Here is a 27843-nt window from a genome sequence, read left to right as displayed (position 1 = left end):
TATTTGTTAGTACATTTATACATATAGGACTATTTAAAAATTATGATAGCTTAGTAATGTCACTGAGAAATGAATCTGCCTTGGCACCATTTCATATCAGTAGCTTTTATCATCATAATTCAGCCAGGGTCAATATTTCCAAAAATATAAAGTATCAAAATGATCATCAAACCTATAAGTACTAGTCATAAACCAGGACAACTGGTAAATATTAAATTCCCAGATTCAATTTTTTTAATACAATAATGAGAAGAAATATTACTATAAAAGTCAGAACTGGCATACTAAGACTCTAATTATCCAAAATGATTTGAAGATATATTTCTGTTAATTAAGAACCATCATATAGTAACTATTAATTTCCTAATTTTCCAAAAATTATGATATAATGAAATGATTAACAAAACAGCAATAGAAAGTAACCTATTTAGTGATGAAATTGGCATTTCAGGAACTTATCACCCAGATATCATTATAAACATGAATAATTATATAAAACTGTTGACACTAAATCGAAGACATTGAACTCACTCTGTACCAAAGGATACACACATGCCAAACTGCCCTGTATATGTATCATTCGTTCATCTATTGATATTTTCCTTTATAACTGTTTCTCTACAAAATAAAAATAAAAAGATACAAATTTTCACAGCTTTGTGTTTTTTTAGATTTCAGATTTTAAAAAGTAAAGCAATATCTTTTTGTTTTTTCCAAATTTGCAAAATTTCAAGGATCTCCCAAAATTCACTCTAGTAAAAACAAAGCTGGCTGAATAATTTTAAAATCTGTAGGAAGATATTACAGTACAACATTAAATTGTAGTTTAAAAAATAAAGGTATTTAATTTACTATTTTTTACAGTAAGATTATTTTTAAAAATAAATATTCCATACCATGTTTTCTGGGCACTTTTTACAAATAATATCAGGTCCTCCATTATTAGAGATCATCTGAAATCCTGGTAGACACACACATAAAGTTCCTAAAAAGAAAAGAGCCAATTTTGACCTTGATAAATAAAAGTAAAATTCCCAAGATAGGAAAATTTTAATAACTCTTAAGATCTTGAGAAGCAGTAGTTAAGAGCAAGACAGTGGAGCCAGTACTGCCTAGGTTCTAATCTTGATTCTGCTACTTAGTTGTGTGACCCTAAGCAAGGAACTGAACTGCTCTGTGCCTTCACTTCCAATCTGGTACAACGGGAACAACAGTACCTACCTAGGGGGGTTAATATGAGTATTAAATTAGTTATTATACGTAAAGGTCTTAGAATGTGTCTGGCACACAGTTGGTATTGTGCTTGCTACCATTTTAAGTGCAAGCATAAATAAACTATTAAGTTACAACTATTAAACTAGTAGCCAAATTATTGATTAAGTGCTATGGGAGATTTTACATTTCTATTTCACCCAACCATACACATAAATTCATTGAATTCAAATTTACTTTGTCAAAACAAAACCTTATTAGGAAAGTTATCTTGACTCAAAGAAATCACTGTTTTCCTCTATTTGGAAAGATAGTAAACTTTATAAGACAATCACTACTCAACTTGCTGGATAGGTAAGGACAGCATTCTCTAAGAAAGTATTAAGTGGATATAGCACCCATAGGAATCCACGTAGTAGAATGCCTATGATATCAGGGTTCGTAACTATGAACCTTACACTTTAGAGTCTGGGAAATGCTTTCTCATTCATATTTTTTCACCTGAGAAGCGTGACCTGTCCTACACAATGACTTAAATAAAGATATATCAGATTTCAAGATGGTAGGAAATTAATACCATGGATGGCCAAACTGAGATTAAAAACATCCTAAACTTTAGAATATGGGAAAAGTCTTATTCTGAGCAGTTTCAGTAAGGACAACTAGGACCAAATGATGAACGTTTCAAGAAAAAAAAATTAAGTTTAATCTAAAGAGACTTTAAGGGCAATTAGTAATATTCAACAATGAAAGGGCTAAGTCCTAAGGAAATCTATAATATTACGGACAGACTATAATGGATATACATAGGTCGAGACTGAGGGCAAAGAGACACGAGTTCTTCCTGTCCCCAGTTTAGAGGACAAAGACATTACAACCTCATCTGGGCTTCCATTTCCTTATCTGTCAAATGAGAAGACCGGACCTGATTATGACTAAGGTCCTTTCCAGCTCTAAATTTCTAGGATTTGAAAAGATCAAAAACTATCAGTTTACAAGCTCTAACTTGCATTCCCTCCCCAACCTGTTCTGTTATCTGTTCCTCTGCACCTCAGATTACTTGTCTATTTTTCTTCCTTCGGTAGTCAGCTTTCCAGGTACCTCCGTAAAGACCTCCCGGGTGAGAAGTTGGGGACTGGAGCCAAGAAATTAATTACGATGGCCTATGGGGTAGTGGACTCAAGGTTTCCCCAACCTCAATCTTTGTGTGCAAGCTTCAATCCTCCAACGAAACCCTCCTCTCAAGCGTTGGCAGTTAATCTTTCTGAAACATTCTTTCCGCAGACGAAAAGATGTTTCAGCGAAGCGGGGTCTGGAGACAGCATCAAGGTGGGAATGTTACTTGGGCTAGGGCCCATCCCGAACCGTCTCACCTCGGGCATCCTGCCTCTGGTTGGCTCCACACGGGACACAGGAGAGCGCAGAGATATCGAAGTACTGGTTGTGGCCGCACGTCTCTGGCTGTCGGAAAGGGAAGAAGAAAGTCTGAGCCTGTGAAACGCGAGGGAGGACCAACAAGAGGGACAGAGTCACACCCGCAGCGGATAAGGTAGACCAAGCCGCCATTGCCACCACAGCCCCACAGCCGCCAGTCACCATGGTGCAGACGCTAGCGGCAGCGCAGTCTCCGGCGCCCCATCAGCCTCGGCGGCGACTCTGCAGAGCTGATTGGACAACTGCGGCCCGGGGTCCCGGAAGTGTCGTCTGCGCTGCCTGGTTGCTAGGTTACCAAAGCTGCGGGACGCTGACTGGTCCGGGAAAGGATGGGTTAGAGGCAAGCTAACCTTGGAGTTTGTCAGGCGCGACCGGTTATTTAAAACGTTTGCTTCAAACTCTGCCTCGCGATCCGTTAGCGGGACGTGAAATCAATTTAGGCGGTCGCGAAATAGATAACCACAGCAAAGAAAATATCTGATTTTATCACAGAAATTAAAAGTATGGTTTCATTAAACTGTTAAATGATATTTACATCAAAATTTATACAAACTAGGTCATTTTCGTGTTAAAAGAGACATCCCAACAATGTATTTGGCAAAATACATTTGTCAAAAAAGTAGGAAAAACTGACTTGAAGTATGCAATGTTGGAAGATTGGCTCAAGCACTAAAAAAAGATCTTTCCTAACAGAACTTTCTTTGTGTTTCTATGTTCTTTGTTTTGAGAATAGAAATCATGTTTATAAAATAAGATCTTTAGTCCAGATATGAATAAAAAAGGAACCTATTTTTAAAATTAAATATACACATACATGATTGTTGTCTTTCAAAATGCACACTCTTGGAGGCTCTTAGCCCCCAAACATTTTAGAATTACCTTCAATGCCAGTTTCTGGGTCATGAAAGATAAAGTTATTTCTTAATATTTAAATTTCACTCCTGCTTTTGTTGTATTCTATTTGTTTTATTGTTGTATTTTGTCCTCCCTCCCCAATAAAATCTGGCATAACTTGAAGCCACCTTAATTCATCAGTGGTGACTTGAAATGACTTTTGGCTTTCCCCCCAAAAACACAAACTTTGTAATAAAAATGATGATTTATCACTTTTAAGGAAAATACACACGTTTAATATTCTCAGTACATGTGGGAAAATGCATCTAAGGAAGTTAGGTAACTTTATTAGCCACCATTAGGTCTAGTACTTGTTACGTGACCTTCCTCAAAAGACCAGCATTCACTGTGTCGCTAATATCTGACACAGGTGTATGTTCTGAAAACTTCTCCTTAAAGAGGCATTATAAAAAATGTTTTTGAGTAATTACCATGTTGTTGGAGTGTCTAATTTGAAGTAGAAATTGCTTATCTGAATATAATTTTTCAAAAACATATGACTATATAAATGTTAATGGGGGCTCAGATAGGGTATGCTCAGAATAGTTGAGATTAATCTGCAGAAACTTCCCATGGGCGAATTTTAACTCTAGTCTTCCTTAATGCTCTGTGGGAGTGATCAGGGCAGTAGCATTTATCACTGTCTACTATAAAATTGAAGCAATAAAAGAGCAGATTCTTTGTGTTCCATACTGTGGACTGTGCTAGGAACTTGAGAGCATTAACCTTAAGTCTTCATAATAACCCTTTGCAGGAATACTAACCACCTTTTTTGGATACTTTTACAATTAAAGAAATTGAGAATCAAAAAAGTTACATTTTAGGAAGTGGTGAAACTAGACTTTATCTCCATTTGGTCAACTCCAAAACCTGTTATCTTTTCAATCTATTAAGTGGCTTCTTTGTGGAATAGAGGAAAAATTTGGCATATTTTACATGTAGGACAAACTTATTGTCTTTTGTTAACAAGACAATACTGCCATTTTATACCACAGACAGTGGAACTATGGTTGCCTAAGACCTTTGGCATTGCACTAAAAAGCTTTCCCATGGGACTTCCCTTGTGGGGCAGTGGTTAAGAATCTGCCTGCTAATGCAGGGGACACAGGTTCAATCCCTGGTCCAGGAAGATCCCACATGGTATGCAGCAACTAAGCCCCTGCACCACAACTACTGAGCCTGCACTCTAGAGCCTGTGAGCCACAACTACTGAACCCACGCGCCCCAACGACTGAAGCCCACGCACTCTAGAGGCTGCGTGCTACAACTACTGAAGCCAGAGTGCGTAGAGCCCACACTCCGCCACAAGAGAAGCTACTGCAATGAGAAGCCCATGCACCACAATGAAGAGTAGCCCCAGCTTGCCACAACTAGAGAGCCCGCGCATAGCAATGAAGACCCAACACAGCCAAACAAACAAAAAACAAAAATCAAGCAAACAAAAACCTTCCCCAAAGAGCTAAGTAGAGAGTTTATCTGTACCAGAAGGATTCAAAATAGATGTAGTTAAGTTTAAATAACTGTAGATACTCTCAGTTTATCTTTATGAACTGCCTAGAAGGATAACAGAAAGACTGTTAGCTAAAACTGTTAAGCATAAATTGGGACTGTATCTTCAGGCATATTTTCATTGCAAGTAATAGAAGACCAAGCAGTTTAAGCCAGTTCACAATGGCTTAAACAAAAACAAACATAAGGATTCTGGAGGCAGGGGCTGCTGGTGTTCATTCAATGATGTCAGATAGACATCTCTTCAGTTCTCTTGGCTTTTTCCTCCTAGTTGCAATGCAATTGCCTTACACCAGATATCAACACTCAGATCTAAGACAGGAAGAAGGAAAGTTACTGAACCAGAGATGTTTCCTCTGTCTTTTTAGTCAGGAAAGCAAATGTTTTCTGTATGCCAGATATTGTGCCAAACTTAAACTTCTTACATGCATTGTTTCAATCTTTATATGAATAGGTAGTAATCTCTATTTATCAGGCTTAAAGACATGCCCAATATCACCCAGCTAAGAAGCGAAAGAGTTATACATAGAAGTGGATGAGAAGAACATGGTTTAATGTCAGCTTAGGGAGAACTTTACCCCCCAAAAGTGAAAGGATGAGTTCAAACATTATTGCAAATGCTTATTGAACACCTGGAATGGCATAGGCACCACAACATACCTTACCAAAATTGTCATCCACTCAACAACCTTATGAAACCTATACTGTTATTATCATCTCTCTATTTTTTATATAGATGATTAATGGAAGCACAAGGAGATTTTTTAAACTTACCAAAATTCAAAGCTTGCAATTTAAAGAAGCAACTTTAAATTATGGCAGTTTAACTCTTAGGGCTGCTTAACCACAATGCTGTGTGTCCTAACAATATAAATGCTACAAAAATTCAAGGAGGCTGAGGATGGAGAAAAAGTCTTTGGATTTGGCAATTAGGGGATCATTAGTTATCTTTTAGAGTGCAGTTTTATTATAGTGATGGGGAAGAAGCAAGTTATAGAGCAGTACTGAGAAAGAGCAACAACCAGATGTAGACTAGGGAAATCATTGAGTTGAAAAGTTGGCAGCAAGTCTAGATTTTACCTGCAAGGCTAGATCATGCTGGAGTGGGAGCAGATAGAGGATAGGCTAGGAAAGTCCTAGAGTCAAAGTGAACAGTTTGTGGAGAAGTTGAGTATAGTTTGGTTATGTTGAATGAGTTGCCTACTCAGGTAGAGAGGTATAACAGAAATGGATGTGGAGGTCTAGCGCTTTACCAAGAGTTTGGAACTGGAAATGGGAATCATCTTGAGTGTTCCAAAGAGTACTGTGGTTTTGAATCCCTAAACTGATTTAAGAGAGGCATAATCACCAGGAAAGAGAGCCCTAGGTGAGAAGTCAGAAGGCAGTTCATCTTTGGTGGGGAGTTCAATCATTTTTCAAATATTTGAGCATTTCTATGAATAGGCACTTGTTTGGGACAAGAGCTATAACTGTTGCTTTCCCTGGGGGCTTCATAATCTAGTAAAGAAACAGACATAGAAACAAATCATTAAAAGACTTTGAGATAACTGCTCTAATTGAAACTGTGCAACTTGAAGATGGGATTACCCCTGCCTTGGTGGGTAGGAGGGAGATCAGTGAAGAAGTCACAGAGGAGGAGAGACTGTAGGACAGAACAAGTAGAGGGACCAGCAGAACAGACCAGAGGCATGAGTGAGCAGGCACACCAGCGAATGACACGTATCTCAGCATCCCTGAGGTGTGGGGTGTGTATGGTGAGTGGCAGGAGATGAGGCTGGAAAGGTAGGAAGAAATAAAAATGAAGGTTCTTGAATGCCTGTTATTTGCCTACCGTTGTTGATCAGATTTGCATTTTAGAAAATATCCTAGAAAAGCGGTACATAGAAACCTCTAGAGGTGGAGGTCACTTGGGAGGCTAAAGCAGAAACCTTGGGTCTAAATTAGAGCAGGGAAAGAAGGGAGAGGCAGGAGAAGATAAATGAAAGAGCTGTTTAGGAGGAAGAATTGTGAGAATTTTATGACTTGGATAGAGGAAGTAAAGAAACAGGAACAAGGATCATTCCCAGGTTTTCTGATTTGGATGGCTGGGTGGACTGTGACATTAAAGGAACTTAGAAAATATTTGGGGCAGATAAAGGCTTCTTATTGAATAAAGAAAAAAATTTAAAGGTAGAAGTTCAACTTACAGGAATTATCTAATATGTTGGTGGGAATTGGGACCATGGATAATAATTGAAATAATTGATATTAATTGCTTGCTTTCAATGTGTCAGTCCCTGCAGTATCTCATTTGATCCTAAATTAGGACCATTATCATCACTTTTACTTTACAGATGAAAAAACCAAGGCTTAGAAAGCATATATGACTTCCTAGGGTCACACTTCCTGGCAATCTGACTTTCCTCCTAGGGAAAGTCATGTCCATGACTTCAATGACCACTTTTTTGCAGATGACTCACATATTTACATATACCCAGGCCAAACAACTTTTCTTTCCTGAGCTCTCAATCAGTATTTCCACTGTTTTCTTGAAAAACTCCATTTGGGTGGAATGAAGTATCTTTAAATACAGGTGTCCTAAAACAGCTCATGATCTCCATCCCTTCCCCCATTCCAAAACTTGCTTTCTTCTAGTGTACTCTATCTCAGTTAATGGCAACATCATCCAACCTCTAACAAAGGCCAAAAATCTAGGAGTAACTTTTGATGCTTTCCTTTCCCTCAGCTTCCCATTTCAGTCCATTAGCAAGACCTTGATTTTTAGCTTATAAATATCTCTTGAATTTATTGTCCAAATATCCCTTGAATTCTTTTACTTACCTTAATCTCTACCATCACTGCCACCCTAAATACAACTTTCCCCCCTCTAAATTACTACAATGGCCTATTTTAAACTTATTTTTTCAGCTTTAGGCATTATCAATTATCTGCCTGCTGTGGAAGATGAAGATTTGGTTTTTATCACATTTTCTGAACCTCTCTCCATCTTTCCAATATATTTATTTTAAAATTTTTAGTTAGAGTAGTAATCACTTTTACATTACTATGACTACTTAAATGTTGTTCACATTTGAGTTATGTACATACCACAATTTTTTATCTTTCTCTTATTTGAATGTGTCTTCTTTGCTTCTTTAATTATAATGTGCTATCATTTAAAAAATCCTCAATTATACTTCAGAACTATGAATCTCCTTTCAATATATCTAACATAGGGACTTCCCTGGTGGCACAGTGGTTAAGACTTCATGGCCCCAATGCAGGGCACCTGGATTCAATCCCTGGTCAGGGAACTAGATTCCACATGAATGCCACAACTAAGAGTTTGAATGCCACAACTAAGGAGCCCCTGCCTGCCACAACTAAGGAGCCCTTGCCTGCCACAACTAAGGAGCCCCTGCCTGCCACAACTAAGGCCTGGTACAGCTAAATAAATGTATTAATAAAATAAAATAAATATTAAAAAATACATATTTAACGCATTTATTACCTGCCAACTTCTCCTCCAAGTGGTTTTAATCCTCATAGTAGCCCTTTGAAGTAGGTACTGTTATCCCCAATTTATAGATGAGGAAATTTAGGAACAGAGAGAGCCAATAAGAACTTGTATTAGGATCCAGGCATCTATGTTCTTTTTCTTTTCTTATTTTTTTAGGAAATATTTTATTTTATTTATTTTTATTGAGGTATAACTGACATATAACTTAGATTAGTTTCAGGTGTACAACATAATGATTCAATATTTGTATATATCACAAAATGATCACCACAATAAGTCTCGTTAACATCCTGTCACCACACAGTTACAAATTTTTTTTTTGTGATGAGAACTTTTAAGATCGACTCTCTTAGCAACTTCCAAATATACAATACAGTATTAATTATATTCACATTACACCTTCACATCCTCATGACATTTATTTTATAAGTGGAAGTTTGTACCTTTTGACACCCTCCACCCATTTGGCTCACCCCTTGCCTCTGGCAACCACCAATCTGTTCTTTGTATCTATGAGCTTGGTTTGTTTTTTTCATTTTTTTGTTTTGTTTTTTTTTAGATTCCACACATAAATGAGATCATATGATCATAAGGTTTTTCTCTTTCTCTGTCTGGCTTATCACTTAGGGTAACACCCTCAAGGTCCATTCGTGTTATTGCAAATGGCAAGATTTCATTCTTTTTGGTGGCTGAAAAATATCCCATTATAAATATATATATATGTAACATATATGTGTGTGTATATATACCTCACAACTTCTTTATCCATTCATCCACTGATGGATGCTTAGGTTTTTATATCTTGGCTATTGTAAATAATGCTACAATGAACATGGGGGTACATATTTCTTTTTGAGTTAATATTTTCATTTTCTTTAGATAAAATCCAGAATTGGAATAGGTGGATCATGTGATAGTTCTATTTTAAATTTTTTAGGAACCTCCATACTGTTTTCTATAATGGCTCACCAATTTACATTTCCACCAACAGTGCACAGGGTTCCCTTTTCTGTATATGCTGGCCAATACTTTGTTCTTGTCTTTTTATAATAACCATTCACTGCTTCCCTGGTGGCACAGTGGTTAAGAATCCACCTGCCAATGCAGGGGACACGGGTTCAAGCCCTGGTCCGGGAAGATCCGACATGCTGCAGAGCAACTAAGCCTATGTGCCACAACTACTGAGCCTGCGCTCTAGAGCCCACAAGCCACAACTACTGAGCCCTTGTGCCACAAATACAGAAACCCATGCACCTAGAGCCCATGCTCTGTAGGAAGAGATGCCAATAAGAAGCCTGTGCAATGCAAGGAAGAGCAGCCCCTGCTCGCAGCAACTAGAGAAAGCCGGTGCGCAGCAATGAAGACCCAACACAGAGGGGAAAAAAAAAAAAAAAGACCAGAAAACCATTCTAACAGGTGTGAGGGGTTACTATTCTATTGTGGTTTTGATTTGGATTTCCTGAATGATTAGTGATGCTGAGCTCCATTTCACATGCCTGTTGGCCATCTGTATGTCTTCTTTGGAAAAATGACTATTCAGATATCATGTCCATTTTAAAATCGGATTTTTTTTGGGGGGGGGGCCTTTGCTATTGAATTGTATGAATGGTTTATGTATTTCAGGTACTCTTATTAGATATATGATTTGCAAATATTTTCTCCCATTTGGTAGGTTGCTTTTTCATTTTATTGATGGTTTCCTTTGCTGTGCAGAAGATTTTTTAGTTTAATGTACTCCCACTGGTTTATTTTTGCTTTTGTTGCCTCAAGCATCCGTGTTCTTAACCACTATGTTATATGATCTCCCCTCAAGGGAGTAAACCAAGACTGAAGAGAATATGCAATCTATTAAACTGGAAGAGGAAAAGAGAGACCTCAGGCTTAGTGGATTGTATATCCTCTTCTTTCTTGGTTTATTTCCTTGTTTGGGCAGAGAACAGAATTCAGCAGCTTCCTGAGAGGGTGCATAAGACAGAAATTTTAGAGACCTTGCATATTTGAAAATGTCTTTAGTCTTCCCTCACACTTACTTAATAGTTTCCACCTTGTTGTGCTGATCAAATTCCCCAGAAATCATATTCTCCCTGAAGGATTTAAGCCTGGCTGTCAGGTTTAGTGGGGAAAGAGACTGTGAGTTTCATCATTCAGTTTCATCATTCACATGATGCCCTTCTTCTCTATGTAGAGCCCCTGATCTCATCTGTACCCATTTTCCCCCAGTTGTACTCTCTCCAGAGAATAAACCTTCAATCTTGTGCTATAGTGGGGGAGAGACAGGTTTCTTGTACTGGAAGAAAAGAGCCTTAAGTGTGTGTCTTCAGTGCTTTACAAATTTATGCTCCATCAACTCTGTTTTCACTTCCTTCCCCAACAGAAGTGAATGAGGCCTCAAGCCTTTGAGGACTTATTTTGTGCATATCAGGTTCTTAGCTTTTTCCACTATCAGTTCAGAATCCTCTTGGATTCACAAAAGTAGTGAACACCTATCCATCTGCTTCCTGCCTGCAAAGTTTTATGGCTGTTGTCTCCTACCCTATCATCTTCATTCTTGTCAGAAATCCTTTGAAAATTCCTTTTCTGATATTTTATTAGGATTTCTGAAAGGAGTGGAAGTAAACACAGTTCACACTGTCACCTTAAACTGGAAGTCAAAATAACCTGTTAACCTGTCTTCATGTGCACACTCTTGCCACCGTCTAATCCATTCTCCAGACCTCAGCTGGAGTAATCTTTTGAAATGCGAGTCTAATGTGTCACCTCTCTGCTGAAAATAGTTCATTGGTTTTCCAGTGGAAAGCTCAAAGTCTTTAATGTGAACTGTAACCCCCAGCAGGGTCTGACTTCTTCCTGCAGCCTCTCATTGTCCTGTGCACTCTGCCCACACTGGTCTTCTTTTAGTTCTCTGATTGCCACTGAGCCTGTGCACTTCTCTGCCTGTACCACCCCTCCTCCCTTCCCCTTTCCAGCAATTTTCCTTTACCTTGTTAACTCTTCCTCTCCTCCTAGCTCATCCATCACTTCTCTTCCTGCCTTCCATGACCAGACCAAGCCCTCCTATGAAATACTCTCAGAGCAACATGTATTTCCCTTTTACAGCTCTTATCCCTGTTGTAAATTTACATTTAGTTGAACAATTCTTTCATTAGTTTTTCTCTCTTCTCCTGGACTACAGGCTTCACAAGAGCAAAGATCATGTCCATTTTTGTTCACCATTGTCTCCTGGAATTGTGTGTAATACATTATGAGCATTTAATACACATTTGTTGAAATGGAAAAGAATAGATCAAAACTTGCTTCATTCCCTCATTCTCTAGTTTATTGTCATCATCCAAACTGTAAAGGGGAGTTCAATGCTCTCTCCCCTCATTTCACCCCTGGGAAGGGGGCAGAGGACCAATGTGGATTAGATCTAGACCACAAGGCCTCTGGCCATAGTCCTTAGGGACCAAATTTTTTGGTGTCCACACACCATGGTATCAAGCAGAGTACCATGCACTGGTTATCAGTCCCAGGGTAAAACACCACAAATACTTCTGTCCATTGCATCTTGGTACTGACTGGAGTCTCAAAAAAAAAAAAAAAATACAATGCAGTCAAGCCCTGGATGGGATAGGACTTTACTTACATAGAGAAGAGGCACAGCAAGATCGGCTTCAATAATGGGCATCAATCCTCCATAGCTAGTGGATCTCTCCTCGCTGCTGACATAGGGTAATTAGCCTAGGCAATGAACCCATTCATGCTTCAGTGAAAGGAACCCTGTCCCCTCACCTTAGACGACAGTCATAACAGTGGGGTTGGTCAGGTTGCACATGCTTTAAGCAGAGAAAAAGAGTACTTATTTGAGATTGAAACAAGGAAAGATATTCCCATACAAGGTAATAAACCAGGCACAGTCTGTGTAGGGTCTTCAACCCTCAGTAAGGAAGTGTTCCAGATGAAAGGTCCATTCTTATGGAGCTCAGTGGGGGCTCCATAAGACTGCCTTTTTCCAATGCAAGGTTTTCTGGATTCTCCCTCTCTCTCTCTCTTTTTTTTTTTTGGTTTTCTCTGTATGTTCTCTCTTCAGAATCTCTCTGTAGATGCTTAGGTCTTCCTCTTGTTTCTTCCTTTTGTTTTACGTTCCTAGGACTGGATGGAACCCAGGGAAAGCAAGCCTAAGCAGAAGGAGACATCCTGTTTCACACATGGTCTTGCCTGTTCACTAGAAATAGGTTCCACAGTGAGATTTGGGGGTCAAAGCTTCATCAGTAAAATCCAGAGATTTTATCCAGTACCCTTCCTGCATGCCTCCTTTTTGTTAACTATAGCAACCATAGAATATCTCAGTCTCCTCCATATTTCTAACATGGAGACAAGATTCTCATTTACACCAGGGAAGAAGTTATCCAAGTTAGAAGGCTGGGGTCCTGTTCAATTCTGATTGACCACACACCATTCATTTGCTGATTCTGTTAAGTCTTTTGGATCTGACTTCTGTCACACACAACTGAGCAAGTTCCTTTACTTAATGAGTAGTGTCCATACAGTGCTCCAACAATTCTGAGAGGTTTTATAGATGAGCTCCTGAGAACCACTGCAGGGGACAAACTGGAAAGGAGCATGTAGGCCATCAGAGCGACATGTAAGATTTCATGTTATGATTTTCCTAGTGCTTTACTATGTGTCTTTAATGTTTATATATATAAGACCATTTTATATACACAACACTACTATTGTCATCTTCATCTGATGGGTGAAGAAATTGAAGTAGGGAGGTTCAATAACTAAAATGATACAGCTAGCAAGTGGCTGAGTTAGGCTTGCAACTATGGTATTCTGATTTCTGAGCCTACCTTCTGCGTTTCTAAGTTATACAGTTAGCCCTTCATATCCATGGGTTTCACATTAGTGGATTCATCCAACTGCAGTTTGAAAATATTTGGGAAAAAATTCCAAAACGTAAAACTTTAATTTGCCACATACTGGCAACTATTTACATAGCACTTATACTGTATTAGGTATTGTGAGTAATCTAGAGATGATTTAAAGTATATGGAAGCATGTGCATAGGTTATATGCAAACACTATGACATTTTATATAAGGGACTTGAATATCCCTGTATTTTGGTATCAGAAGGGTCCTTAGAACTAATCCCCTGAGAATACTGAGGAACAACTGTACTGGAGTTTACTGTGTGTTAGGGACTATTCTAAGTACTTTACAAGCATTATTTCATTTATTCCTCATAATGGCCCAGTATGGTGGGTACTGTTATCATCCTCCACAAATGGAGAAGTTGAAGGATAAGTAATTTGTCTATAGTCATGAAGTCACAGAGCTGGGATTTATACCTGGATCTGCCTGATCCAAGAGCCCACCATCTTAATCCCTATGCTCTACAGTCCTCCTGTATGTGACTGCCTGCACATGTGGGCTTGTCTCTTCTGCTACAGTATGAGCTTCTTGAGGAAAGAGGACTGTGATTTCTTCAGCTTTGTCTTTCAGGAGCCTTAGCAAGGTTCTTGACACACAGTCCATTCTCAATAAATATCAGTTGAATTGAATGAAGTCAGGGTTTGCAAGAGGGTCCTTGGAGTTTAGAAGATGGAGGAACCCTGAAACCCCGTGATGAAAGGCTGTTCTTGTGGATGTTGAAGAGCTAGGAAGGACAGCTGAAAACTGTGTAATACCAAAATCATGCAGGAGGGTAGGTAGTGCTGTAGTTGTGATAACATGCTTAGTAAAGCTGACTGATCACCCAGGCAGAGCCAAAGAATGGCCATGGCTCAGTGTGGTTACCATGTTTCAGGGTATAGTCGTCTGCTTTGCTGTTCCAGAAACTTTCACTCTGTTCTCTAAAATGATTAGGTTTTCATGTTGATGCACTAAAGCCTCAAGAAACTGTTCAATAACCAGAATACCATGTAGTTAAACACAGTTACCTTAACTGGAATTTTCTTCTTTTGACAGTAATGGTGTAGTCATCAGAGAAAGGCAGAAGGCAGACTAGAAAAGACAAGCATTCACTATATTGTTCTGTTTGGAGAAAATCTGTGTGAATAGAAGGGGGATGGTCATCTCTGAAAAACAAAGGCAGCTGGCAATACCTGTCTAAGCCAAGGGAAGGAGTCTGATCTAAGCACACTTGTTCAGATGAGCCTTATAGTAAGTGCTCATTATATGACAGCTGTTATTTTTATTAAGATGGGTAAGATGGGTTTCTTAGGAACCCTTATCTGAAAAACACTGTTTGATATTAGGTAACTCAGGTTCTATTTTCATGCTTAGCAAACAACCCTCTTATCATTTGACTTCATATAGTGAGTGTTTACAGCCAATAAAGTTCTGGTCAGCCTGAGCTGATCTCAAGTTCACTTTACTAGTGTTTCTTCTTGTGAATTAATATTGACAAATTGACATTTTGGAGCATTGTTTCTGTGTGCTTGTTTAAAGGGAGTCTGCCTCAGAAGATAGAATTCTCTCCCTATGTAATACAGAGCAGCGTTTTCTGGAAGCAAACCAATAGGGTTCCGTTCCTGGTTTATACTACCTCTGTAACCTTGGGCAAGCTATGCAATACTTTATGCCTCAGTTTCTCTTATTTGTAAAATAGAAAAAAATAATAGTATTTACCTCCAAAAGTAGTTGTAAGAATAAAATATGCACTGGGGCTGACACATAATAACCCCTCAATAAATGTTAGCTTTTAAATTAAGTTCAGGTTCTTGAGCTTGCTAGGCTAGGACCAAACCCTGGAGTTTTGGAAGAAATCAAGGTAAATGTTGCCTCATCATTAAGCCTAACTCCCTGAGGTGACATTTTCTGCTTGTCTATGGGATCACTCTGACATTTGAAACAAGTCACTAACTTATGTAGTTTCAGATATTTACATATGTTTGCTCATTCAACATTTCTGGAAACCTTAAGAGGCAGGTACTAGTATTATTCCTACTTTACAGACGAGGAAACAGGCATAGAGAGGCTAAGTAATTTGCCCAAGTGACTAAATGGTGGCTCTCACTCAGAGAACCACCTTTTATTCACTTGTTAAACTACCTCTTCTTTCTCAAAGAGAATGGCTATTTTGTAGTGAGCGAGATATTGAAAACTCATTTTTTTTCTCATATGTAACAATGCTTTAAAGTAACAATTTCTTAGTGAGCTCTGAATCCACCCACAAATGTATCATGTAATTATAAAACGTGGTGGGCTGCTTTGTTACTTGCAAATAATAAAATAGAACACACGGCTGTTCACCAGTTCTTACAAAGCAGGCACCACAGAAAGTGCCTGTAACTGTGCTTTTGGCTTCCTAATTTTCAAAATTGGCCTATGTGTTCTCATGTTTCAAAAAAATCAAAAGATAGGAAGAACAACTGTGTAAAGGCACTTCTTCATAAATATCTATGAAGTTGAAAATGCATGCACTCATTAAGCCCCTTGGGTGTTGGCACTGTCCCTGGAACATCTAAGGCAGTAACACTAACATTTCTCCGGCCTCTTAAAGGTAATTACAAAGAGGCTTTCGAAAGATGCTTAAGAACACACAGCTGCAGCGCTGAAAAGAAGAAATCGCAAATTTTTCTCCGCTATTGCGTCTCTTTTCTTAACTCCTGGGAATCACGAACGTTTGTCCAGTGTATTTCGGCTGTTATTTACTGAAGCCTCTTACCACAACGGCGGGTTGACCCCCAACTTTGTCTCAGAAGCTCTCTCCTTTCCCTGGTTGAGGCTCCCGGGTTGGTTGGCATCTGAGCATGCGCAGGAGCTCAGCAACGCCAGTGCGAGCGAGCGCGCTCCCGGGCGCCACCTCCCTAGCCTGGACGACAGGAAGTAGGTGAGCGTTTGGGCGCGTGCGCAAACGTGGCCTGGGCGCCGGGGTGGTGGGTTACGCCTGGAGAGCGCATGGGCAGACAAACTGTACGTCCGTTTGTCCGGAGAGGAGGGGAGAGTGGGCGCCATCTTCTTCTAGGCTTACTGAGGGCTGTACCTGTTCTGGGGAGGCTGCTGCGACGAGGAGTGCTCCCCGCCCCCAGCCTTGTGGTTCCAACTCGGCAGCAGCGGTGTGTGTTTATTGCCAAGTGCGAAGCAGTTACCCTTGGGGCGCCGGGGGCGGGGAGGGGTTGGCGGCCGGGACGGAAGCACAGGGAAAGGCGGGGCCGCGCCAGGAACTAGCGTAGCTTCTGCCGTTAGGGCACCCTCTTTCCTTGCTAAACACCGACTCCCCCGTCAGTCTCCATGTGGTGTGTGTGTGCACTTGCCAGTCGGCTTGAGAGTGAAGATCTCGAAGGATTTCATAGGTATTTTTTTTCTTTGCTATGTCATCGTAAGGCAGTGGTGGCAAAAAAGCGCTGAAGGCCCGGCTCTTTAGGCTTGAGGGGAGCCAAAATGTTTCAGTTAGATTTGGGGACAGTTCACGGTTTGGCGAGTTAGGGCGGAATGTTTGCCCTTGGGATGGTGTAACGGAAAGGCACGGAGGTTGGGCGGTCCAGGTTAATTTGAAGGCTGATTTTTGGCTGAAGGTCTGGAGACAGCATCGGATCCCACGTAGCAACTTTGGCCTGGCGCGAAAGAAGGAAGCTCTGACCCCTGGGAGTATGGACAAAGGCTTTGGGCTATAGAAGCAATGCCTTCGGATGATCCCCGTTTGAGGATGATGGATGTTATGAGAATTCCTGTGCCATGTGGATTCGTCTTCATTTACGGTTCCTACTGGGGACTTTGGCTCTTGTGTCGTCATGCCTTTAGTTTTTTATTTTAACCATCTACATTATAAATGGATAAAAGGCAGATCGTCATAAAGAATCCCTGTGGACTGGGGTAGATTAGTTTCGTCAGGGGAAACTCTTGCATTTGTGCCTCAAATGTGCTTCATCATAACTTTAGGTTTTAAGAAATAGTGGCAGTTTTCACTCCTTCACCATGTCTGGCAAATGACTTGCTATTCTCTAGTTTAAATAAACGGATCTGAGATAATACCATTGAAATTTAGCCTTCCTCCCTTTTCCGTTTCAGGCTTGATTAGATGATGTATATTTCGTGGGGTTTTTTTTGTGTGTGTGTATGGGGTAATGATTATTAACTGGGATGAATCGTTAGATAAAAAATCAGCAAAATTATTTAAAATGAGCTTGTTAATTTCAGCGACTTGCCCTTAAATGAGCTTTTTAGGACCTACGTCCTTTTTTTTTTCATAGGTTTCAAGTTCTAACAGATCACTGTCTTTAAACCAACTCAGCCACAAAAATACTTTTGTTGTATTCATAAGTAGAAAAATTTTAAGTGTGGAGTATTTTAGTGTTTCATTTTTTTGTGTAATGTTTCTAAGAATAGAATTTGTGGGGAATTTGCTTAAGGAAATAACACGGGAACCACAGGAAAGGTGCTTATTTTGAGAGCTGGTTTCTTATAGGTGGTCTCCTAGGTGTGTTTTTGTAGAGGGATAAGTGGTACATTACCTTTCTATCTCAAGGGCAAAAAAGTTTAAGCAATAGTTATATTTAACTGGCAAATTAGAAGAAACATTTGATATATTCTACTTGAATTAGAATTCATGAATTTGTGCTCATGGAACTACTTAGTTAAAATATTGTTTTCAAATTAGGGAAGATAAATTATGAGACAGTTTTTGAATTTGACATTAATTCTTCCGTGAAATGGTCTCAGCTTCTTTTGTAGATATATTTCTGTTCCCTTTTGAATTTTTAAAAAAAGTTTAGGAGGGACAAAATGATTTATTACACTGCTTTCTAAAATATTTTAAAAGTAAAAAAAGAGCCAAGTCATTTTGCATAGGAAGGAGTCTTGGAACATTAATGTGGACAATTATTCCAGAAGCCATTTGTAGTTTTTGTTAAAATGTCGGTGTGGATGTTGGTTTGCTGAAGAAACTAAGCTTATACGTATTTTGGGGGGGGGGGGGTACAGTGCAGTTATTTTCTAATAGAGTATTTTTTAGAACAGTTTTTTAGTTTCACAGTAATATTGAGTGGAAGGTACAAAGATTTCACATAGGTCCTCTGCCCCTCCCATGTACCCTGAAAATATTTTGTAGTAAACCTCATTAATATTTTTAATATTAATTTGGCATTGATAACTCAGATGCGTAAAATGTGCCAGTTAATTTCTTGATATCTTTGTTAGTTTAGCTTGTAGTTTAAAAAGTAATCTATAGATCTTTTTCAAAGGAAAATAAACCTTGCAGAACTCAAAGAACATGTTTTCAGACACCACTTTGTGGATGAGTGGTACTTAAGTGTTAAGTACCAAATTAAAACATTTATTTACACACTAAAAATGTAAATTTATAATTATTAATTTAATAGGTCTTAAAAACTTATTTGGTAAGACTACTTTGGGTATCTCTGAAAGTATTAGATGTAAATTTCCTTAAGGAGTATTAAACTGAGATTTTTTCTGTAGTTAATACTGATATCCCCATACATGCCAAGTTATTATATTCTTACTATATTTTTAGCTTTCTACAACGTCATTTGGGTTTCCTCAGTAGAATGCAGGACAGTTGTTTGAAATGGAATAAACTTATTAGCATAATAAGATTCTGTGTTTATCTGAACATTTTCTGCTTGGCTTAAGATGAATTTTAACAGTTTTTTCGGAGTCTAAGATAAGGACTAGCAATAGTTGAGTACAAGAGAAGTAGTAATTGAGATTTTAGATTTTAGGGATATTTTACTATTTGTCTTAAGTATAGTAGAGTCAGGAAATTTTTTGGTTCCATGTTCATTTTTTGAATTTGAAACAGTGTTTTGTTCATTCATTGTATCGTTTATTAATTTGATTTGGTCTTAAGTTTTGAAAGGGAGGAGATTTGCAGGAGAGTTGGACATAATGAATTAATTAGATGTTGGTCTTTTCATGGGTGGAAGTGATAGAAGGTGTTTTGGGGATTTTTGGTGTTAAATTGTCATTTTACTTGTAGAACAATTTTTTCTTTTGAAGTGGATATAAAATTCATATACAGGGAAATGCACAGACCTTAAAGATAGAATTCATTTAGCCTTGATAAATTTATGTACCCATATAACCAACGCTCCAATCAAAGTATATAACATTTTCATCACCTTTTTCCTTGTGCCACTTCCAATCAGGGACCAGTTGTTAAATCAAGTGTTTTGTTTGTAAATAATTTGCAGATATCTACTTGGAATTTGTGCCTTCTTTTTGCTGAAGGATGATTAATTTCCCTTTGGAACAAAGATAACCATTTTGTAATGCCCTTATTTGTGTTTCCTTATATTGCTTCACTTTTAATAGGTAATTCTGAAGTGAATATCCTAATCTGGCGTTGTTTAAGATCAATTGCAGGGTCCAAGGATTAATTATATTTCATTTTCTTTCCACAGTTAAGTTGCTTTTACAGAATTAACAGGTCTCCAAGAAATAAAAAAAAAGGTAAGCTATCCAGAGCTTAAGGCTTTTCACAGAGGCTTGACAAAAAAAATATAAAGTAGAATAGTACATCTAGGTACACATGGCTTCTGTACTTTATGTCTGGCCAGTGATGTACTAGTGGTAGGCAGTTTATTATCATGAGCAGAAATTATATACTGACCATAGATGGCTTTTCTAAGTATGTAAAATTCGTTGTGGTTGGTAAAATTCTTTAATCTACAAAGCTCTCTCCTGTTTCAGTAGAAGATATGTCTGAAAATAGTTTGGTCTTGTTGTGAAGTAGCACTTGGCAGACTTACAAAGAATATGTGATATTTTTGATGCTCATACTGTATAGGATAGGTGAAAGGAAATGTTTCTTCAGAGTAGCTGGTTTATTTGTATGTTTAGTTGGGAGAAAGTTGTTTTTTTTTTTAAGAATTAGATACAATGAATATCTTTGTGAACTCATGTCTTATTTTCGTTTATAAATGCTGAAGAAGGTAGGAACCAAGTAATTATTAAGCTTAGTTTGGGATTAGGTACTTCAAAAATAAGACTTGCTATTATGTGTACCTTTCTGTCTGCAGGTCATTATTGCTGTGGTTTGAGCTCAGCATGGCTGTAGTCATCCGTTTACTGGGGCTTCCTTTTATTGCGGGGCCTGTGGATATTCGTCACTTCTTCACGGGATTGACTATTCCTGATGGAGGAGTGCATATAATTGGAGGGGAAGTTGGGGAGGCTTTTATTATTTTTGCAACAGATGAAGATGCAAGACGTGCCGTAAGTCGTTCAGGAGGGTTTATCAAGGATTCATCTGTAGAGCTCTTTCTTAGTAGTAAGGCAGAAATGCAGAAGACTATAGAAATGAAAAGAACTGATCGCTTGGGAAGAGAGAGACCAGGATCTGGGGCGTCGGGGGTGGGCAGCTTATCTAATTTTGTTGAGGCTATTAAAGAAGAAGCAAGTAATTCTGGATATGGCTCTCCGATTAATCAAGCTGCTGGGTTTCATACTAATGGTACAGGACATGGTGATTTAAGGCCAAGAAAGACACGGCCATTGAAGGCTGAGAATCCTTACTTGTTTCTACGAGGCCTGCCTTACCTAGTAAACGAAGATGATGTACGTGTCTTTTTCTCTGGTTTGTGTGTGGATGGAGTAATTTTCTTAAAGCATCATGATGGCCGAAATAATGGTGATGCCATAGTAAAATTTGCTTCATGTATTGATGCTTCAGGAGGTCTTAAATGTCATAGAAGTTTTATGGGTTCAAGGTTTATTGAAGTAATGCAAGGCTCGGAACAACAGTGGATTGAGTTTGGAGGTAATGCAATTAAGGAGGGTGATATTTCCATGAGGACTGAAGAACATTCTCCACCAAGAGGAATTAACGATAGACATTTTCGGAAACGATCTCATTCAGAATCTCCCAGAAGAACACGTTCTCGTTCTCCTCTCGGATTTTATGTTCATTTAAAAAATCTGTCCCTAAGTATTAACAAAAGAGATTTAAGAAATTTCTTTAGAGATACCGATCTGACGAATGAACAGATTAGGTTTTTATATAAAGATGAAAGAAGAACAAGATATGCCTTTGTGATGTTCAAGACTCTGAAAGACTATAACACTGCTCTGGGTTTACATAAGACTGTTTTGCAATATCGTCCAGTTCATATTGATCCAGTTTCTAGAAAACAGATGCTGAAGTTCATTGAATGTTATGAAAAGAAAAGACCAGTGTCAACAGAGAAAGAGAGGCTTGGGCACGTTTCACAAAAATACTCTCAAGAAGGCTACTCTGGCCAGAAACTGTGCATATATATAAGAAATTTTCCATTTGATGTTACAAAAGTTGAAGTGCAGAAATTCTTTGCAGACTTTTCTCTTGCTGAGGATGACATTTACTTGCTTTATGATGACAAAGGAGTTGGTCTAGGAGAAGCATTGGTGAAATTCAGATCAGAAGAACAGGCCATGAAAGCTGAACGTTTAAACCGACGAAGATTCTTGGGGACAGAGGTATTGTTAAGGCTCATATCAGAGGTACAAATGCGGGAGTTTGGTGTAGATTTTTCTTCAGTGTCCAGTGAGAGAATGCATGACCATTCACAGTCATGTGATAGAGATGATCATTCCCATTCATTTGACTCAAATGATCTGCCAGTATACTCAGTTGGCCCTTCTGAAAAATTTAGGCATCAGCAAGAGGACTTGAAGCAACTGGACGATTTCAAGCATCCCCAGGGGGATTTCCGGCCTCCTGATAGGCGCCCTCCAGAAGACTTTAGGCATTCCTCAGAGGATTTCAGGCGCTCCCCAGAAGACTTCAGGCGCCTTCGGGACGAACACTTCAGGTGGCCTCCTGAGGAGGACCTCAGGCGCCCTTGGGAAGAGGACTTAAGGCATTCTCGGGAGGAGGATTTCAGGCACCCTCGGGAGGAGGATTTCAGGCACCCTCGGGAGGAGGACTGGAGGCGGCCACCTGAGGAAGATTTCAGGCGGCCTCCCAAGGAAGACTTCAGGAGACCCCCTGAAGAGGACTGGAGGCGGCCTCCTGAGGACAGCTTCAGACGGCTTCCCTCAGGGGAATGGAGGCGGCCACCTGAGGAGGATTTCAGACGACTTCCAGAGGAAGACTTCCGGCGACCTCCTGAGGAGGACTTCAGGCGGCCCCACGAGGAGGACTTCAGGCGGTCTCCTGGGGAGGATTTCAGGCGGTCTCCTGAGGAGGACTTCAGGCGGCCACCCCCAGAGCACTTCCGGCGGCCACCCCCAGAGCACTTCCGGAGGCCGCCCCCGGAGCACTTCCGGCGGCCACCTCAGGAGCATTTCAGAAGGCTGCCTCAGGAGCATTTCAGGCGGCCACCCCAGGAGCATTTCAGAAGGCCGCCTCAGGAGCATTTCAGGCGGCCACCCCAGGAGCATTTTAGGCGCCCCCGAGAGGAAGATTTTAGGCACCCGCTGGATGAAGATTTCAGGGGCCCTCCAGATGAAGACTTTAGGCACCCTCCTGATGAGGACTTCAGGAGTCCCCAGGAGGAAGGTTTTAGAAGCCCTTCTGATGAGGACTTCAGGCGCCTCCCGGAAGAAGACCTCAGGGAAGCTCCGGAGGAGGACCCGAGACTTCCTGACAGTTTTAGACTTCCTGGTGAGGAGTTTAGGAGCCCCTCTGATGATTTTAGAAGTCATCGTCCTTTTGTGAATTTTGGTCGCCCAGAAGGTGGCAAGTTTGATTTTGGAAAGCGTAATATGGGAAATTTTCCTGAGGGGAGATTTATGCCTGATCCAAAATTAAATTGTAATTCAGGTAGAGTAACACCTATTAAGATAATGAACCTTCCATTTAAAGCTAATGTTAATGAAATTCTAGACTTTTTCCATGGTTATAGAATCATACCTGATTCAGTTTCAATACAGTATAATGAGCAAGGATTACCTACAGGGGAAGCCATTGTTGCCATGGTAAACTACAATGAAGCTATGGCTGCTATTAAAGATCTGAATGATAGGCCAGTTGGCCCTCGCAAAGTTAAGTTAATTTTGCTCTAGAGAGCATTTCTAAATTCAGAATTACCTCCCCACAGTATTGATGCGGTAAAATGCATTTTTTTTAAGTGTTTGTTTCTGATTGTCTAATGAAAAGAAACATTTTAATTTTGACCTGTGAATAGAACAAATGTAAATAGTAGAATGTGAATCTGGTTTTCTTTTGCTTGCAAATTGCCGTTCACTTTTTCTAACTTAAAAATATATATGCTTTTTTTTTTTTCCTGACAGTGGGGGAGAGAACTAATTCCCTGAGTGCATTAATTTTTGTTGATGTCATGGGTAAACGTCAAGACTTGTATAAAGTAGAACTGTATTTGGGGAAGATGAATTTATTATTCACTTTTGTTTCTATTCTGTAGTCTACATCTTTTTACTCAAACTGTATAAGGAAATGGTCAGTGACCGATTGTTCAGGGTTAGCATTTTCATTGCTAACTGCCTGCAGAACTAATGTCCTCTTCCTTGTCTGAGATATTACTGTGTTAATCCTCCCCTTAATCATAAATAGTTCAAAATTGCAGACTGTGAACTTGAAGTTTACTTATGTAAAAAGCTTAGGAAATTCTTAAAACTTCCATGTTCGTAACTTTCAAAGTTTTATAAAAATAAAAAAATTGAAACTGAATAGACCAACTAATTAACTTGTATTTGTATGAAGAGAAAAAAGCTGGTTTTGTCAAGGTTTCCGATAGCTATATTAAATAAGATTTATGACAGGAGGGACCATTCTGTAATAATAGTGTATTAGTGCTATAGTTCTGTGGTTTCTTCCAGCATCTCATCAACCAAACTGATAAGATTTACACACAAAAATAAAGTAATTATAGGTTCAAGGGGACTTTCAGGCTTATGCTGGGAAGAATCTGATAAATGGACATAGTGTGTGTTTCTAGGAAGAATTTACTGATGATTCATATAACTTGTATTTTTTTAAATTAGGTTCTCAATTTCTTAATTTCAAAACTTTTTATCCAAAGACTCAATGACTAAATATAACATGACTTTTTTGAGATTGAATTTTGACTTCCTTCATATTTGACATTTAGTGTAGACATTTTGCAAATACTGGATTTGATTTTCTGTGCCATAATAATGTTAATGCTAACATTAGGCACTTAACTCTGTGCTAGGCAGTACAAGTGCTTTACATGCATAATGTCAATCTTAATATTCCCTCAGAAGCTTAAGAGTATTTACCTGTATTTCACAAATGAGATAATGAAATTCAGAGAGTTTGACTTACTTGCCTAAAGTCATAGCTAATAAATCACGGAGCCAATTTCAACCCAGACTACACACTCAGTCCAGTTCATGCCCTTAATACTTTTGCCTTCTAACTTTGTTAAATGGTATTTTTAATTTTGGTAAGACCATGCTAAAAATATTTTCAAGAGTGAAGGATATTTTCTTACCTCCACTGTTGCTTTAAAAACAGCATTAAAAAAGATAAAATTGGTATGCCCAAACATTGTTAATAAAAGACAAAGTAACTAAAAATTATATTTCCAGGGTTTCTCTGGGAGACAAACATTACGTATTGGCTTCTAATTTAAAATTGTTCATCTTATCAAACATGATTTGATTTTGGCCCTTTATAGTTTACATAAAGTTAATTTTCCTCAATTCTGTGATGTATTTCCCACAATGAGCAAATAAGAATAAAATTTGAATTTATATACAGTAGTTTAGTCATTTTATAATAGGGTATTGCAGAAGTAGAATACTTTGTCAGTATTTAGCCAGTTGCTACTATAAGTATTTTGGATTAATCTTTAGAGATTTAAAGAAGTCTAAGAAAAACCAACCGAAGTTTCTGTGTTTTTAATTACGTTGAGTATCCTGCTTGCTAGTAGAATGAGTAAACTGGTAAATTTGGTTCAGATAAGCAAGCACATCAGTATGGCTCTTGAAACTATTAAGCTTACAAGCAGCTACAAAAATGACAATAGGAAGAAATGCTATTTTTAGCTGTTCAGAGATTTTATAGATGATTTATCTGATCAGCCTTCTTGAGGAGTGAATGGGAAGACTTAAAAATGCTTCTCAGATACATATCAATAAAGCTAAGATGAAGCTTAAAGTGAGATATCACTTTATAGCGAACTGCTTCTCAATCTAGGCTGAGGTGGGATGGTGGTGGCAGGTAAGAGGCTAACACAATAGTAAACACAGGCTTTGTATTTTGATTGTAAAATTAATGGATTGATACAAATAGTTAATTTTATTCCATAATCTTTGGTTTAATATATTTTTTTAACTTTTTAAAATAAAAAGTTTATTACAGAAAGCTGGGCTTCTACTGCTTCGGAGCCATTTTTGCACATCTGTTCCCAACTCTGCCTTCAGTGACATGTTGATAACTTAAATTGGCCATGGTAGGAGTATTTACACCATGAAAATTAGTAAATGCAGAAAATCAGGGCATTTTCCACCTCAGAGAGCCAGTTTACTAGCACACCACCAATTTCAAACACGTAAAAGAGAATAGTGTACTAAATCTCATATACCCGTCACCCAGCTTCAATAGTTATAGCCAGTTTTGTTTCCTCTCCTAGATATATCAGGTATACTAGTGGCCTATTGGTTCTCTAGTTTAATACCCAGTGGCATTTTAATTATCTTAAAATAAAAGCCAAACATTTCTGACTCCAGGTATCTGAAAAATATAGATCATGCCCAGAAAGTAAACTTAATCCCACAACCAAGAGATAGGTAAGAATCATTATGTTAGGAGTGCACACTTCCTGCGGACACTGTCGAGAGCACTGGCTCTTGGTCCACATAGCACCTATTATGCAGTGACCCCATCACCTCCATCTTTGTATTAAATGTTAGCTAATATTTATTGAGCTGTAATACTATATATTTATGATCTTTAATTATATATGAATTAACTATATCATTTAGTTCCAGTAACTGTAATAAACCTATTTTGGAGATAAGAAATGGAAGCTTATAGCCAACTAACTAGTCAGGCTGGTTGCCTGTCTTTTCATAAGGAAGCTAAAAGAGGTTTTTACTTTTTTAAATAGGGTTACATAAGTACCTATGTAATAGCCTTGAATTTGTCTCTCAGTTCACAAACTGTAATAATATTTACTGTGTAATCTTTTAAGAATTTTGCCAACGTATGCCAGGTCTAAAATTTAATTTTACATTGAAAGTATTACGTATAATATTCCTTTTGTCCTTAGAATATTTTTTTGAAGTAGCCAGAGCATATGTTTTATACCAGAATTATTTGCTGATTGCTTTATATATCAGGTACTATTTTAACTTTACAAATAGGGTAGCTGATGCCCAAGAGAAGTGAGTTGCTATCATAAGCAGCAAGAAAAAAACTATAACCCTGTTTTTTCCTCCTAGCTACAATACCAAGATTAAATACTGATAATAAAAGTGCAATGATATCCTGAGTTTTTTTAAGAATATCAGTTTATTTAGGGTTTTAAAATGTTTTGAATATTTTACTTAAAAAGTACTTAAGTAATTTTATCACTTAGGACTATTTTCAGGAATCAGTGCTTTGTTAAGAACAGAACCATGAATAACAAAAAAACTTTCTGGAAAATCTTTATTTTTATGTTATAATTGTTTTTTGTGGTAATCCCAAATGATTTTATAAATTTCCCAATTTTTATATGCCTGACTGGGATCTATGAAATAACATTAAGTACAATTCCCCATCCAAAGAAATAAAAGCATTGGACATACTGAAAGGCTCTGATTAAATTGTTTTATACTTTCAGGAATAAAAGTGACTATATATTCTTTTATTGATTTGATAGTAGTTTGGTAAAATTTTTATAGCATTTTTACTGATTTATGGTTTTCCATGATTTTTTTAGGACAACATTCCACCAAATTATAGCTTTCCAAAAGTTGTAGTGCCATATATAGTACTTTAGTATGACAGTGGTTTAGTTTTAAAACCAGAATCAAAGTGAATGTAACTTTTTCAAGCCAAAATTTATGCTTTACGTGTAGTTGTAAAACACCAATATCCTAGTGTCCTATTACTGTTAAGAGTGATTATAATACTCTCATTGAAAGTACATTTATATATCGAATGATGAAACTTTAGGTTGTAGTAGAAGTGAAAAAAAAAGTAAAAAAAAACTTGTCTTTTTTGATTAAAGCTTTGTGGAATAGAATTTGTATTTAATCAGAATGACTATCTAGGACCCTTTTCTGGTGTTGAAAGCATGGTGTTTTAACCTAAAGGAAACAAGTGGAATTGTTAGATCTTTTTTTTTTTCCTTTTGTTATCTATGTAACTATTGCAACTCAACTAGGTATAGTGCATTAATATAAAATACTTCTGAAATACATAATCTTTAAAAAAAAAAATGGAACCTATACA

At 38.2% G+C, this 27843-nt stretch overlaps 2 protein-coding genes across 13 annotated transcripts in view; one reads left to right on the top strand and one right to left on the bottom strand.

Annotated features, from left to right (window-relative positions):
* TMEM67 (transmembrane protein 67) overlaps positions 1–16553 on the bottom strand; it is a 59194-nt gene extending 42641 nt beyond the window's left edge. For 2 of the 7 annotated variants that reach the window (XM_057736353.1, XM_057736351.1), the window contains exons 1-4: positions 16204–16274; positions 12174–14582; positions 2586–3123; positions 897–985 (exon numbers count right to left, since the gene is read on the bottom strand). In XM_057736353.1, coding sequence (XP_057592336.1) covers positions 897–985; positions 2586–2811 — 315 coding nt within the window. In that variant the 5' untranslated portion in view covers positions 2812–3123; positions 12174–14582; positions 16204–16274. Of the gene's footprint in view, positions 1–896; positions 986–2585; positions 3633–12173; positions 14583–16203; positions 16275–16521 lie in introns of those variants that run through there. The other 5 variants (XM_057736348.1, XM_057736349.1, XM_057736354.1 and 2 more) reach the window with 5 other exon arrangements.
* RBM12B (RNA binding motif protein 12B) lies at positions 16456–24117 on the top strand. Of its 6 annotated transcripts, none has more exons than XM_057736347.1 (3): positions 16471–16594; positions 19898–19946; positions 20516–24117. In XM_057736347.1, exon 3 carries the CDS (start codon positions 20544–20546, stop codon positions 23478–23480), a length of 2937 nt encoding a protein of 978 aa, XP_057592330.1. In that variant the 5' UTR covers positions 16471–16594; positions 19898–19946; positions 20516–20543; the 3' UTR covers positions 23481–24117. The 6 variants fall into 6 exon arrangements, 4 of the variants coding, with proteins under 4 accessions (XP_057592327.1, XP_057592330.1, XP_057592329.1 ...); XM_057736346.1 differs by lacking the exon at positions 16471–16594 and adding an exon at positions 16608–16831; XM_057736344.1 differs by lacking the exon at positions 19898–19946 and having other exon boundaries at positions 16456–16594.
* Positions 24118–27843: the final 3726 nt, after the last annotated feature.

The sequence above is a fragment of the Hippopotamus amphibius genome, chromosome 5 (genome assembly GCF_030028045.1).
Source record: "Hippopotamus amphibius kiboko isolate mHipAmp2 chromosome 5, mHipAmp2.hap2, whole genome shotgun sequence".
NCBI classification, from domain to species: Eukaryota; Metazoa; Chordata; class Mammalia; order Artiodactyla; family Hippopotamidae; genus Hippopotamus; species Hippopotamus amphibius.
This window is presented reverse-complemented; position numbering and strand designations above follow the sequence as displayed.

Bases quoted from the DNA above. Each gene is read 5' to 3' on its own strand.
- RBM12B (XM_057736345.1), top strand. From the start codon at position 16,770: ATGTGGTGTGTGTGTGCACTTGCCAGTCGGCTTGAGAGTGAAGATCTC. The intron at 16,832-20,515 runs GTATTTTTTTTC...TTCTGTCTGCAG, and splicing joins GATCTCGAAGGATTTCATAG to GTCATTATTGCTGTGGTTTG.